This window comes from Medicago sativa, chromosome 8, assembly GCF_051527215.1.
Source record: "Medicago sativa cultivar Bolivia chromosome 8, Bolivia_mono, whole genome shotgun sequence".
Lineage (NCBI taxonomy): Eukaryota > Viridiplantae > Streptophyta > Magnoliopsida > Fabales > Fabaceae > Medicago > Medicago sativa.
The window spans coordinates 68,204,982-68,220,014 of record NC_140756.1 but is presented as its reverse complement, the minus strand read 5'-3'; the positions used below and the strand labels follow the sequence as shown (position 1 = coordinate 68,220,014).

The window sequence follows — 15,033 nt, the reverse complement described above, 5'->3', positions numbered from 1 at the left end:
TCCATGAACCAAGAAAAACAGGTGAAAAAACAAGAAAATGAGAACCTAATAAAACCTACAAAGAAATGCGTGACTTAATTTTTTTAAAAGTGTTTATTTTTTTAATGGCAAAAATATATATAAAACTGAATATAAAAAAGTGCTACTTAATTCTTTTTTAAAAAAGGTTAATTGTTATTATCATTATTATTTACTATATTATCATTATTATAGTCAGCTCTCGATTCTTTACTATATTATATTATCATTATTATTTTTACAGAATATCATCATTTTTTTACATTTACTATATTATCCTAGGAGTATTTTACAATGGCTAAAATTTTATTTCAATTTTTGTCTGCATCTACCTAAGTTTGAAAGAAAACTACGTCAATGTTTCATGTTTCAACCCAGTTTTAGTTTTTTCAGTCCAACTTAATTTCCTATCCATATCGACGAGATGAGGACAAAATGCCACTAAACAACAACCCTACAATCAAACCGAACACCTACTAGAGAAACATCCCGAAGAAGAGGGGTGAAACTTAATTAATTAATTAATTAATCAGTTCCTTTTAATTTTTGTACAATAACTAGTTTCCTTTTATCCTTCAAAAAAAAAACTAGTTTCCTTTTAAGTTTCAATGTGATAATAATTAATTTCAATTCCTATATTTACATTTTCAAATAATTAAGTAAAGTTACGTGTCTCCTTATCAGCGCAGTAAAGTAAATAAAGTTATGTGTCTCCTTGTCAGCGTGATAAATATATATTTTGTGCTCAATCTTTATCCAAATTAATATTTTGTGTTCAATCTTTATCCATATAATATCCAAATATTAATTTTTTTAGGGATATCCAAATATTAATATAATATAATTATATTTTAGGAAAAAATATTAATATGATAATTATTTTGAACGACGATTTCTCTCAACATTACAAACTAATTCGTTGCTATTTCTCTCAACATTACAAACTAATTCGTTGCTATAAAGATTAGGATAATCATAAGAAGAACCTGGTAAAAAAAAAAAAAAAAGATAATGATCATAATTAAAAAGATCGGCAATCTATATAAATCTTGAACGAATACCCTCAACACTCCTAATTGGTTTTTGATTCTTTAACCTACCACGCCCTTTCCTTTAACAAATTTAAGCCTAATTAAATTTCACTCTTGAGATCTTTTCGAAAAATATATCATTCTCTTTTAATTACTCCCGTCAATTATGTGTCTCTTTTAGTTTTCGGTATAGTACAATCAACCTACCCAACAAAGTATCTCTACCTATATATTCACCCAATTAGACCTCAACGTATACTCTTATATAAACACGTTTTGGAACAAAGAAATACATAGAAAGATATCACGTTGAGGGGTTTGAAATTTCTAGCTAGAGAGAAAGAGAAAAGAAAGCCTTTAACCATCATCATCATGATAACAAATCAAGGTGATAAAGAAGACCAAACGAACACGTTCAACAAATATGCCTTTGCTTGTGCCATAGTTGCTTCAATGGTGTCCATTGTTTCTGGTTATGGTACGTAATTATCGCATTCTCTAATCTCTTCCACTTTTAATTTTATTTACTTTCGCTATTGTTTCACTATTCATTGTTCCAATAATTTTTTTTTTCTTTTGTAGTTTTCACTAATTTGTTATCTCTACATGTCAAAATACATACTTCCTCCGATCACAATTATAAACGAAAAATTTTTAGGTTCATTTAACAATTAGTGTATGTGGTGACCCCATACCTTACTTACTCATCGAACCTAAGAAAAGTTTTTTTACTTATATTAATGACCGGAGGATTACTCAAGACAAAACATTCAAGTAGCCACAAATATTTTTTTTGACTCAAACCACAAAAATCAGAAACAAAAACATGAATGTAACTAGGTATTGTTTTTACGTGGTTAATTGAACTTTATATGGTAAACTAAAATGAAAAAATTGAATAGAGGTTGTGTTTCATATCAAAACCTTTTCTTCAAGTTAATTTATTTTGAGGGATTCGATTTTTTTTTATTTACACAAATAAACTTATGATATTTCATTCATAATAATGGTAACAATAAAAGAAGGAACGAATCACTTGAAAGTTAATTTGAGTTTTTATTTTGAGGGATTCAAGTTTAGTGACCGGTTTCTTGATCCCCTTGTTGTTTAAGTGCATATTGAAAGAAATCTTTTATGCAACTAGTTTGCGTACTCATTGTACTCTTGATAACATATTTTGCTTATTCAAAAAAATCAAACTTTTTCTAGTTAACATCAATGTTTTTGTTGTTGTTGTAAGAACAAATTTTTTTGTTTTCGGTTTTCCCTAAATGGGATCAAGTAACATACTCCCTCCTTCCCAAAAGAAGTTTCACGTTTGAAAAAAAATAATTTGTTTCAAAAATAATTTTTCCATTTAATTTTCAATGCAATTTTAATTTTTTTTTTTAACTTACTCTCAAATTAATATTATGTATATTATTCTCAATTTATTTTGTTTACTTTGAATTTATGATGATTAGAATTTGAATACGCCAATAATTAATAATGATAATTTGGTAAAATTATTATTTTCACTCTTTCGTGTATCTTCTTTTCTTAATATATATGTGAAATAATCAAATACGATGCTTATTTAAGACGGGGGAGACTCTCACAAATAAAACACAGACATGGTAGACATATTTGACTCTAACTATTACACGTACATGATTAATTTCAGATACTGGTGTTATGAGTGGAGCAATGTTGTTCATAAAGGAAGATTTGGGAATCAGCGACACACAACAAGAGGTTCTAGCAGGAATCTTAAACCTATGTGCATTAGTAGGATCCTTAACAGCCGGAAGAACCTCCGATTACATTGGACGTCGCTACACAATCTTCTTAGCCTCAATATTGTTCATCCTTGGTGCAGGTCTAATGGGGTATGGTCCAAACTACGCGATTTTAATGGTTGGAAGATGTGTTTGTGGTGTAGGTGTTGGCTTTGCTCTTATGATAGCACCGGTTTATTCAGCTGAAATTTCTTCTGCTTCATCAAGAGGCTTCTTAACCTCTTTGCCTGAACTTTGTATTGGTATTGGAATCTTGTTAGGTTATATATCAAACTATTTTTTGGGAAAATATTTGAGTTTGAAACTTGGTTGGAGATTAATGCTTGGTATTGCAGCTTTGCCTTCATTTGTAGTAGCGTTTTGTATTTTAACAATGCCTGAGTCACCAAGGTGGTTGGTTATGCAAGGTCAATTAGGAAAAGCAAAAAAAGTTCTATTGCAAGTTTCAAACACGACGCAAGAAGCAGAACTTCGTCTCAAGGATATAAAAATCGCTGCTGGTTTAGACGAAAATTGCAACGATGAAACTGTGAAGTTACCTCAAAAGTCTCACCAAGGTGAAGGGGTTTGGAAAGAGTTGATTTTAAGACCAACGCCTTCTGTACGTTGGATGTTAATTGCTGCGGTTGGAATTCATTTTTTCGAACATGCAACTGGTATTGAAGCTGTTATGTTATATAGTCCAAGAATTTTCAAAAAAGCTGGTGTTACAAGTAAAGAAAAGCTTTTACTTGCAACTATTGGAGTAGGTTTAACAAAAATTGTTTTTCTTTTAATTGCTTTGTTTTTACTTGACAAACTTGGTAGAAGAAGACTTTTGCAAATTAGCACCGGAGGAATGATTATTGGACTTACATTATTGGGCCTTAGCTTGACCGTGGTGGATAAATCCAACGGAAAAGTTTTATGGGCCTTGATCCTTAGCATCGTCGCAACGTATGCCTATGTTGCTTTCTTTAATATTGGGCTTGGGCCTATTACTTGGGTTTATAGTTCAGAGATATTTCCTTTGAAGTTGAGGGCACAAGGAGCAAGTATTGGAGTTGCTGTGAATAGGACCATGAATGCTGTTGTTTCTATGACTTTTATTTCAATCTATAAAGCTATCACAATAGGTGGAAGTTTTTTCATGTTTGCTGGTATATCTGTTTTAGCTTGGTTGTTTTTCTACTTTTTCCTTCCTGAAACTAAAGGCAAAGCTTTAGAGGAAATGGAGATGGTTTTTACCAAAAAATCAAGTGGTAAAAATGTGGCAATAGAAATGGATCCAATACAGAAGGTCTAGTATGTTCTACTTCTATGAAGCAAATCATGGTTGTATAGACCTTGGAATTAAATTCAAATAGTAGTTATTGTGTTTTGTTAGCAGTGTGTTCCACATTAGAAAATGTTGAATTGTGTATTTCTTTTTTTGAATCTAGTGTATCTTTAACATGGTTCATGATGCAATTGTTTTGCCTTACTGTTTTGTGTGGCATGATATACACACTTCAAAGCAGATCCTGTTTTTTTTACCATGTTATTATTAAGTTTTCACAATTGTTTAACGATAAGTAAAATCTCTTTTGAGAAATTTATGGGACACATAAAGTGGAATCTCCCTCACAATTGAATTTTCTTTGTACGCAAGAGTCGTCAATCTAACTTGCTTAAAAAATTTAAGTCCTTACCATTTGGACCAATATATTGTTGTTTAAATCATCTATTATTTGATCATGACATATGTTGATAGATCTTCATGTTTAGCTTTTCTTTAAAAAAAAAATCGGGTATCCTATTAGGTAGAGACCAATGAGTTTGTGAGGTGATGACTACATTTGTTCTTGTCATCTCTTATTCAATGTAAGACTCTTTAACATATCACTTATACTCTACACTATTAAGCTTGATGGATGGATATAAATGATGAGTGGTTTGATAATGGAACCTGATAAAAGGCGGTCCAATAGATCTTGAACCAAAATTCTTATACCATGTTAAAAATGTGTACTTGAGTCCAACGCAACTGTCATTTATAAATCATTCATTGATATTCTCTCTTGTTCAATGTGAACTTATATGAGATTTGGTCATATATGCTTGTGTTGTTTAGCACAAATTCATGGTGAGCGTGAGAAATCCAAACAGGTACTTAGTGAAGGCAAAAAGTAAAGGGAACAATGTTACGATCGATTAGTTGAATAATAAGCACTTTATATTTCCTATAGATTTTATGCTGGCTGATACTTAACAAACACTTATAACTCTACGTAAAATTAATTAAGATATAAACACTTTCAATTCTTAGCTTATCTACTACTCTATAATTCTTTTTAGTTATCTTATGTCAATTACACGTAAAAGAAAACTAATAATTTTTTATTAGTTTTATAAAATTATTTCTTTTCATTTTTTTGAAAGATGAAAAGAAATTATTTCTTTTCATTTCTTTTCATTTATAACATCTTTTACTAACTATTTATTATTCAATCCTCTCAAAAATAAACTAAATATTATTCAATTCTACATATTTATCTCTATGCAATTCTACATATTGACAAAATTATAGGGGTCATACTCCATTGAATTTGGTAAATGACAAGTAAATATAAAAAGAAAACAAAGTTCTGCCAAAAGTAACTTGTAAAAAGGAACGAGGACTATTTTTGTAAAATGAAATAGCAATTATACAGTTTTTTATTTTTATTAATTCCATTAATATATGATATCAAATAAAATAATTATATTTGTATTAATAAAATTTTGTTAGTCTTTTTGTATTTGTATTTTGTAGTGCTGAAGCATCAATCACTAATAGCAACAAATTTTGGCCAGTCAAAAGAACATAGCAACAAATTTTGGAGATTGAATAAAAAATGTGTATATATACAGTATATAGATCATGATTTTCTTGGTCAACAATCTCTTTCACACTGGGTATCGTTTACAGCAATTTATTTCACGTGTGTGATACTTTTGTAGATTCAACAAAGGTAGAGACGCAAATATCTCTAGAAAAAGAGATTCAAGCTCAATCCTACCAAGTACCAAGATTGAAGGATAATTTGTTGAAACCGTAAAGGTTGATGAAAAAAATTGAATTTAAAATGAAGATTAATTTTGGTTCCTCATAAAAAAGAAAAAAAAGGTCTAGATAAGTTTTTGCGAAAAAGAATATTATTTTTTATACCTTCTAAATGTAAATAATTTTCCTTCTAAACTGTATCTTTTTTACGGTTTTATAACACATTTTGTTGGTTGGTGTTAAAAGTTGGGCAAAATGTTAGAGCTTTGAAGGTTGTTTTGCTTTTACTTGAAGATATATCGAGATTAAAAGTTAATTTTCATAAAAGTATGTTGTTTGAACTAGGGGTGTTCGCGGTGCAATTTAGTTCGGTTTTGAGGCTAAAAGTCATTTGAACCGCAAGATAAATAAGTATGCGGTTAGGTTTGGTTCGGTTGACTTTTAAAATAAAATCTGAACCAAACCAAACCAAACCAATGCGGTTCGGATTGGATTGGTTGGTACGGTTTTTTTAGACAATAGTTTTTTGTTTCAGCAATGTTTTAAATTTCATCCAATATTAATTACAATTTTATTTTCATCCAACAATATTCCAACTACGTAAACCAAATTTAAACGCGGACAAAAAATAATCCTATTTTATAAGAAATACAAAAGACTAAAAAAAGTATCATTCTCTAAGAATTCAAGTAGTACATAAATACATTTTTGAAAGAAAAAGCAAAGAAAAAACTTAACAATAGAAAAAATATGTCATTTTATTAAAGTTTCATTGAGTTTCTATGAGTATTGGTCCAAGTGATATATATTTAATTAATGTTTTTCTTATATTGCAGTTTGGTTTGGTTCGGTTGGTAAAATCAAAACCGCAAACCGAACCAAACCATGTGGTTGAGTAAAAAATTGATTTGAATACATCTGAACTAAATGCGGTTTTTTGCGGTTTCGGTTTGGATTGGTTCAATTTGCGGTTTTTCTATTGGATTAGTTCGGTTTTGAAAACCCCTAGTTTGGAGTTAATGTGAATGAATCATGGTTACATGAGGCGACTCTTGTCATGGATTGTAACCATGGTTGTATGCCTTTCTTTTACTTAGGGATGTTTATTGGTGGGCATTCTCGAAAGCTGTTGTTTTGGTACCCGTTAATTGAGCGGATTCGTAATAGATTATCTAGCTAGAAGAGTAAAAATTTATCTTTGAAAGGTCGGGTGATTCTTCTCAAGTTTGTATTGTCCTCCATTTCGGTTTATTTTCTTTCATTTTTCAAAGCTTCCTTGGGTATCATTTCTTTCCTTGGATTAAATGGGATGCTACATGTTTACAAAGGGATAATGGAGGCTTGGGGTGAGGAGGTTGAATGAATATAATGTTTCTTTGCTTGGGAAATGGGTTTGGAGGCTGTTGGAGGAAAGAGAGAATCTTTGGTATAAAGTGATATGTGCGAGGTATGAATAGGATGGGGCAGGATATGTTTTAGCAGAGGGGGTGGGTCGATTTGGCAGAAAAATTTGAACCAAATTCGGGCGGGCGGTGGTTTTTTAGATGAAAAGTGGTTGGTGAATAATATAACTGGGAAGAAGGTTGGGGATGGGATGTCCACTTTGTTTTGGAATGACCCTAGGCTTGATGAACCTCCTTTAGAAACTTGTTTTAGTAGGCTTTTTGAGTTAGCGAAGAATAAATTAGCCACTGTTGTTGAGATGTATTTTTTACGGTGGAAGGTTAATGGTGAGGCGTGGAAATGACGGATGAGGATGTTTGCTTGGGAGGAAGGTTTGGTGAGGGAATGTGTGGGTCGATTGTCTTAAGTTGTTTTGTATGTTGGTGTCGCAGAACGGTGAGTTTGGAAGCTTCATTCTTCACAACGATACACAATCAAAAGTTCCTATGATAATTTAACTATTGTTGAAATTGTTCACGATGAAGGCTGCAATCATGTGTTATGGCTCATGGTGATTCCTGTAACGCCCACTTTGATAGTGTCTAGAATAATCAAAAGTGCGTTAAAACTGATATTGGATACATTAATTTTTACAATACAACATTGTCATCAAGGTACAAATCAACCACTACAACGGCCAAAGTTTTATGATACATTGTTCCACTTAGAAGTTAGTCGTACAAGTCTACAAATATACAACCATTTTACAACAAGTGTCATAATTAAACATATGCCTCAGTGAGTTCTATCTAACCCTAGCTAGTGATAACCTCGGGGAAGGCCTATGGTTACCACGTGTCTACTTTACAACCTGACGGTTGATTATACGTGTGTGGGGGTTGGTTTCCTAGACGGCAGTGCATGCTAAATCCGTCATAGGTTCAACTTACTTGTTATAGGCTCAATATCTCTAAATGTGACATCGCGGTTAAGGGGTAATACTAAGTCCGCTAATCCAAGATACTCTCTAAGCATCGAGGCCTTTACATATGCCACATTGCTAAGTCGGACGATTAGGGGAAAACCTACAATCGTCATCGACAAAACTATCTTTAACTGTTCTATTCTGAAGCTTAAACGTATCTAACGTCATATCATAGCCAACAATGATTGAATTAAGAGTTAGCGTTGAACAATAACAATATCTGAATTCATTTTATGGAAAGCCCCGGGGTGGAGTAAACCCGAGCGCAAACCCTATCTGCTCGATGGAAACCTATCTAAGGTAAACCACCGGAACTCCCTAGTGACGTGTGGGTCCCTTACGGCTATTCCCGTTTCACCTAATGGAAACCTCTTGAAACCAACCTAGTGTGATCACAAGAGACACGGCACATATATGTTGTTAAAACATTCTTAGTGAAAAGATATCTAATCGTATCACAATCTATCATTCATAGTCTAAATGATGCTAATCTATTCTCGACACACTATGCCAAGTCTCTATGTTTCTTCCCTTGATAAACTATTACTTTCCCTTTCACATTCAAGTGATTCGTTCACCAGAAATCCTTAATGATTATGTTATGATTGCCATGATTTTTAATTCGAGAATCGTTACGTGTTAGATGCATTGCCTAGATGTCGTTTTGGGGTTATAGGGTCGTAAAACGATGAAAGAAATACTTCGGAACGCACCACCGACCCGAGGGAGGGCCAAAAGGCCAAAATTAAGTTGGCCACTCCAGAAGGCTGCGCTATTAGCGCCCCTGGAGCGTGGCTTTTCTGGGGAGCTACGCTATTAGCGTAGAATTTCGCTAATAGCGTAGTTCTTCGGGCCTGTGGTACCAAAATTGCAATTTTTGACCCAAAACGCATCCTAATGCTTCCTGCAATGCACCAAAACATCCAGCAACATACTAAAGCAATAAATAACATATTTCATGGCAAACTTAACAAATATTCATCAAGAATTAGCTTTGAAGTTCATAACACATCTAGCACAAATCATAGCTTACACACCAAGAAAGCTCAAACCAAAGGAAGGTTTTTCTAACTAAGAACTCACCTTGCCCAAGAGAAATAAGATTCAAGTGTTTTTAAGCTTAAACCAAACCCTAGGTAGACAAGAATCAAAAGAGAGAGCTTGCTTCTACAATCTTTAGGTGTTTTCCATCAAGAACTTCTTATCCCTTTTCATGATGCTTGCCTCAAGGAATTATCACAAAGAGTGGGTGATTTGAGAGAAGTTTGGGACCGAAATTGTAGAGAGAAGGAAGAGAGAAATATTGTTGAAAACCTAGAGAGAGAAAGTTCCAATGAAAATGAATATTTTGGGACCTTTTGCCCTTAAATACCCCTAAAACTCAAATTCCAATTACGCCCCTAAACTCAGACGCGCGCACTCTCCTCGTTAACTGACGTTACTCGCAATATAAATGGACGGGGTATTACAATTCCACTAACGGTTAATATCTTCGTTTGTTTCTGAATAAAAAATCGGCAAAGAATCATTTGTTCGGCGACATGTGGAGTGGTGGAGGACCAAGACCATTTATTCTCCACTTGTGATTTTTACGGTCGACCATAGCTTTTGATTTCTGGATGGTTATGGATTTCTACAGCTTTTCATGGGAATTCTTTAGATCATTCAATTAAGTTTGGGAGGTTTGGTGGTTTCTCCAAGAACTCTCGTCTAGCTTATAACATCATTTGGACCTCCGTACTGTTTATTATTTGGAAGGATAGTAATAGGAGGATATTTCATAACTAGACGAAACAATTTTCTTCTTTATACAAAAAGGTTAAACTCCATACTTTCTGGCAGTTAATATCTTCTTTATATAAAGGGTTCTTCATATCAGTGGGCAAGTTTGTGTGGATGGGTGCAGCATCCTTGATGACGTCTGTTGGAACAAAATGTGTTTAACAATGAACCTTAAAGAGTTTTGATGATAACAAGGTATTAAAAATTGTAAATTGGACTAGCTAATATTTGTTCAAGTGTACAGGACCATAATTATAAAGTTACATCATCATTGGTTCTGAATGAGCAAATAAAGAGCAAAGGAAACAACAAAAATTTGAAGCTTGGACGCTCCTGAAGGCAACTTGTTACTGAAGAGAAAAAGCGCTCCTGAAGTTAAGTCGCTTCTGAAGTAAGGATAGTGCTCCTGAAGACAAGAAGTCCAGAAGTCATATCATCAGAAGCTGCATCATCAGAAGCTGCAGAAGTCACATCATCAGAAGCTGCCTCATCAGAAGTTATTTCACCAGAAGCTGAATCTCAACTGGATTTGCATAAGATTCAAGAATTGAAGAATTATCATTGCAACGGTCTTTTCAAAGGTGTTTGAAGGCTTGTGCTTGCAATTTGGACGAAAACGTTGACATTGTACTTTGTACGAATTGTACAACCATGTTCTCCACTACTCTGTTTTGTGTCCACGCTACAAGACAAGAAAACAGCTCCAGAATACGGTTACGCCTGCATAGATGTTCCTTTGGATAAGGAATGGATTTCAAATTTGTTCTTCATAGGACAACAACCAAATCAGGCAAAAGATCATTGGTGAAAGAACAAGCTTCAACAACGACTCTTTGGTGTGCTGGCAATTTCACAACGTCTCTTTCACACCTCTATATAAAGGAGTGAAGACCTAGAGATTTGGTAATGCATGAACGCTGAACGAAAGACTCATAACATTTTTACAAGTACCAAACCTCTGCTGAAATTGTTCTGCATTCACTTAGAATTTCTTTGTCTTATAGTCATATCTTAGAAATTCTTAAGTCCATTGAATCTGTATCTGATTTGTATTGTGAGCACCTCTGATTGTATATCAAGTGTTCAACCTTAAACAATTTTCTGTGTAATTTTGTTTAGTTAGGAAGTATCTTGCTTGTGTGCTTGAGCTAAGGAAGTCTCTTGCTTGTGTGCTTGAGCAAATGAAGTCTCTTGCTTGTGTGCTTGAGCAATTGTAATCAGATATTACTCTTAGTGAAATCTCCTTGGAAGTGCAAGGGGGACTGGACTACTTCCGGATTGTGGAAGGAACCAGTATAATTGCTTTGTGTCGTTCTTCTTCTCTCTCTCTGTTTTTTCCGCTGCATTTAGATTCTGATCATCACTTCAGAAGCTGTCTCACTTAGCTTCTGATCAGTGTATTCAGTTGTTTAGGAGAAACGAAGAATTTTTCAAAACACAATTCAACCCCCCCTTCTTGTGTTTTTCTCACCTTCAATTGGTATCTAGAGCCTTGGTCTGTTGTGTAACACTTAACCGTGCAACAGTCAAAGATCTGAGAAAAACATGACTACTCCTCCTCCTAATGGTTCTGGTTCTAGTGATACTAGCTATAAAAATGTCTCACATGATTATAGTGATAGTAAGAAAACCAGTGTTGGAAAAGTTCCAAAGTTCAATGGAGATGCTGAAGAGTTCTCTTGGTGGAAGACCAATTTTTACAGTTACATCATGAGCCTAGATGAAGAATTATGGGATATTCTGGAAGATGGTGTTGGTGATTTAGTCCTTGATGAAGAAGGAGCTGCTGTGGATAGAAAGAAACATACTCCAGAACTGAGGAAACTCTACAAGAAGCATCATATTATCAGAGGAGCTCTTGTCACTGCCATACCCAAAGCAGAGTACATGAAAATGAGTGACAAATCCACTGCTAAAGCTATGTTTGCTTCTCTCTGTTCAAATTATGAAGGGAGCAAGAAGGTCAAAGAAGCAAAGGCTCTTCTGCTTGTACATCAGTATGAGTTATTCAAGATGAAGGATGATGAAACTATTGAGGAGATGTACTCAAGGTTTCAAACCTTAGTTTCTGGGCTACAGATTCTAAGGAAGAGCTATGTTGCTTCTGATCATGTAAGCAAGATTCTCAGAAGCTTACCTGCCAGATGGAGACCGAAGGTGACTGCCATTGAGGAAGCTAAAGATTTAAACACTTTAAGTGTCGAAGATCTTGTTAGTTCTCTCAAAGTTCATGAGTTAAGTCTTAATGAACATGAGTCTACTAAGAAGAGTAAATCAATAGCTCTTCCATCCAAAGGCAAGTCATCAAAAGCTCTCAGAGTGGTTGAATCTGAAGAGGAAGAACAGTCAAGTTCAGATTCTGAACCAGATGCTGCTGAAATGGCCATGCTCTCAAACAGACTTCAATATCTGGCCAAGAAGAACAGAAAGTTTCTCGCCAAAAGGGGTAACTCCAGAAGCTCAAGGAAAGAAGATCAGAAGGGATGCTTCAACTGTAAGAAGCCTGGACACTTCATTGCTGAATGCCCTGATCTTCAAAGAGAAAAGTCAAAGGACAAATCAAAGAGGTCTACATTCAAACCAAGCAAATTCAAGAAGCAGATTAAGCAGAGTTTAATGGCAACCTGGGATGATTTGGGTAGTGAATCTGGATCTGATAAAGAGGAAGCTGATGAAGATGCAAAGGTAGCTGTTGGGTTGGTAGCAACAGCAACTTCAGAAGCTGGATCAGATTCAGACTCAGAAGATGAAAACGAGGTATATTCCAAAATTCCCAGAGATGAACTTGTTGAGTCACTTAAAGAACTTCTTACACATTTTGAAGTAAGAACCAATGAGTTGAAGGATTTAAAAGAAAAATATGCTGATTTGGTACAACAGCAAAAATCAACTCTATTGGATCTGAAAGCTTCTGAACAAGGACTTAGGGGTTTTGACTTCATGTGTAAAACATATGAAGATCAGCTCAGGTTCTTATGTCAGAAGCTACAAGAAAAGTGTAATGAAAAACCTTTAAGTAATCATGAAATTGCTCTTGAAGATTTCATTATATCTGGCATTGACAGAAGCAGAGTAGCTTCTATGATTTATAGCATTTACAAGAACAATGGCAGAGGAATTGGTTTTCCAGAGGTGAAACTTGCGAAAACCAATCTAAAGTCTTGTTGTGAATGCATCAAGGAAGGTCTGAAAACATTCTTTGTACCAGAAGGGGCTGAGTTGGAAACTGTTGTTCAATCAGAACCTGAAGCTTCTAGTTCTAAGGCTAAGGTTATTTCAAAGCCAAAGAACTCTAAGTCAAAGGCTATGGTCAAATCTGATTCCAAGACTTCAAAGGTTAGGATCCTCAAAAGATCAGAACCTATTCCTCAGAGTCTGGTGAAACCAAAATCTGGGGTTCTGAAGTCTAAGTTTCAGAAGAAGACAGTTACTGCTTCTGAAGTACCAAAACCTAAGGTGATGGTTAATCAGAAGCAACCCAACTCACAGCACAAGGTACAAGAAGTGAAGAGTAAAGCCTTAAGTACTAACCTTCCAGGACCCATAGAACAATGGGTACCTAAAACTAAAAATGTCAATGATGCAGGTATGTCTAAGAGCAGTGCCAAAGCAAAGATCATGGTACCTAGACAGCGGTTGCTCAAGACACATGACAGGAGACAAGTCCATGTTCCTCAGCCTAACAATGAAAGAGGGAGGAAATGTGAAATTTGGAGGCAACCAGTCAGGCAAGATCATAGGTACAGGAACTATTGGTAATTCCTCTACCTCAATTAATAATGTATGGTTGGTAGATGGTCTTGAACATAACCTTTTGAGCATTAGTCAATTTTGTGATAATGGTTATGATGTGCTTTTTGAAAAACCCAACTGTACAGTAATCAACAAGGAAGACAAATCCATTGTGTTCAAGGGAAAGAGAGTTGACAATGTCTATAAAATCAATTTTTCTGAACTGGCTGATCAGAAGGTGATTTGCCTACTATCAGTGAATGATAAGAAATGGATGTGGCACAGAAGGTTGGGACATGCTAACTGGAGGTTAATCTCTAAGCTTAGTAAGTTACAACTTGTGAAAGGGCTACCAGACATTGACTATCATTCAGATGCACTCTGTGGTGCATGTCAGAGAGGGAAAATTGTGAAATCATCTTTTAAAACCAAAGACATTGTTTCAACCTCAAGACCTTTAGAATTACTCCATATTGATTTATTTGGACCAGTGAGTACTGCATCCTTATATGGAAGTAGATATGGATTAGTCATTGTTGATGATTACTGCAGATGGACTTGGGTGAAATTCATAAAGAGTAAAGATGTTGCGTGTGATGTATTCAGTAGCTTCTGCACTCAAATTCAATCTGAAAAAGAATCAAAAATTTTGAAAATCAGAAGTGATCATGGTGGAGAATTTGAAAATGAGCCATTTGAAGCTTTTTGTGAAAAACATGGAATTTTCCATGAATTCTCTTCTCCTAGAACACCACAACAAAATGGGGTTGTAGAGAGAAAGAATAGAACTTTACAAGAAATGGCCAGAACCATGATTCATGAAAACAATTTACCAAAACATTTTTGGGCAGAAGCAGTGAATACAGCATGCTATGTTCAAAACAGGATCTATATTAGACCTATTTTGGAGAAAACAGCATATGAACTCTTTAAAGGAAGAAAACCCAATATCTCTTACTTTCATCAATTTGGATGTACATGTTACATTCTGAACAACAAGCTCTACCTAAAGAAATTTGATGCCAAGGCCCAAAGAGGAATCTTTTTAGGTTACTCTGAAAGGTCAAAGGCATACAGAGTGTATAATTCAGAAACACTTTGTGTTGAAGAATCTATGCACGTTAAATTTGATGACAAGGAGCTTGAAGTTAAAACTTCAAAGCAAGGTGAAAGTTCTGCAGAGATACAGGTTCCTGAAGCTACTCCAGAACCTGATCAGATAGCTGAATCTGAAGATAGTCCAGAAGCTGAACCCACATCAGAAGCGCAAGATGAAACAGCTTCTGATGAAGCACAAGATGGCTCACATCAAGAAGATCC

At 34.7% G+C, this 15,033-nt stretch overlaps 1 protein-coding gene across 3 annotated transcripts; it reads left to right on the top strand.

Moving 5' to 3' along the window:
• Positions 1 to 1,029: 1,029 nt before the first annotated feature.
• On the top strand, positions 1,030 to 4,192 carry LOC146900863 (putative polyol transporter 6). Of its 3 annotated transcripts, none has more exons than XM_085737866.1 (2): positions 1,030 to 1,527; positions 2,971 to 4,192. In XM_085737866.1, the coding sequence occupies exons 1-2, from the start codon at positions 1,422 to 1,424 to the stop codon at positions 4,110 to 4,112; spliced, it is 1,248 nt and encodes a 415-aa protein (XP_085593992.1). In that variant the 5' UTR covers positions 1,030 to 1,421; the 3' UTR covers positions 4,113 to 4,192. The 3 variants fall into 3 exon arrangements, with proteins under 3 accessions (XP_085593992.1, XP_085593991.1, XP_085593990.1); XM_085737865.1 differs by having other exon boundaries at positions 2,908 to 4,192; XM_085737864.1 differs by having other exon boundaries at positions 1,042 to 1,527; positions 2,713 to 4,192.
• Positions 4,193 to 15,033: the final 10,841 nt, after the last annotated feature.

Bases quoted from the DNA above. Each gene is read 5' to 3' on its own strand.
- LOC146900863 (XM_085737864.1), top strand. From the start codon at position 1,422: ATGATAACAAATCAAGGTGATAAAGAAGACCAAACGAACACGTTCAAC. The intron at 1,528-2,712 runs GTACGTAATTAT...GATTAATTTCAG, and splicing joins GTCCATTGTTTCTGGTTATG to ATACTGGTGTTATGAGTGGA.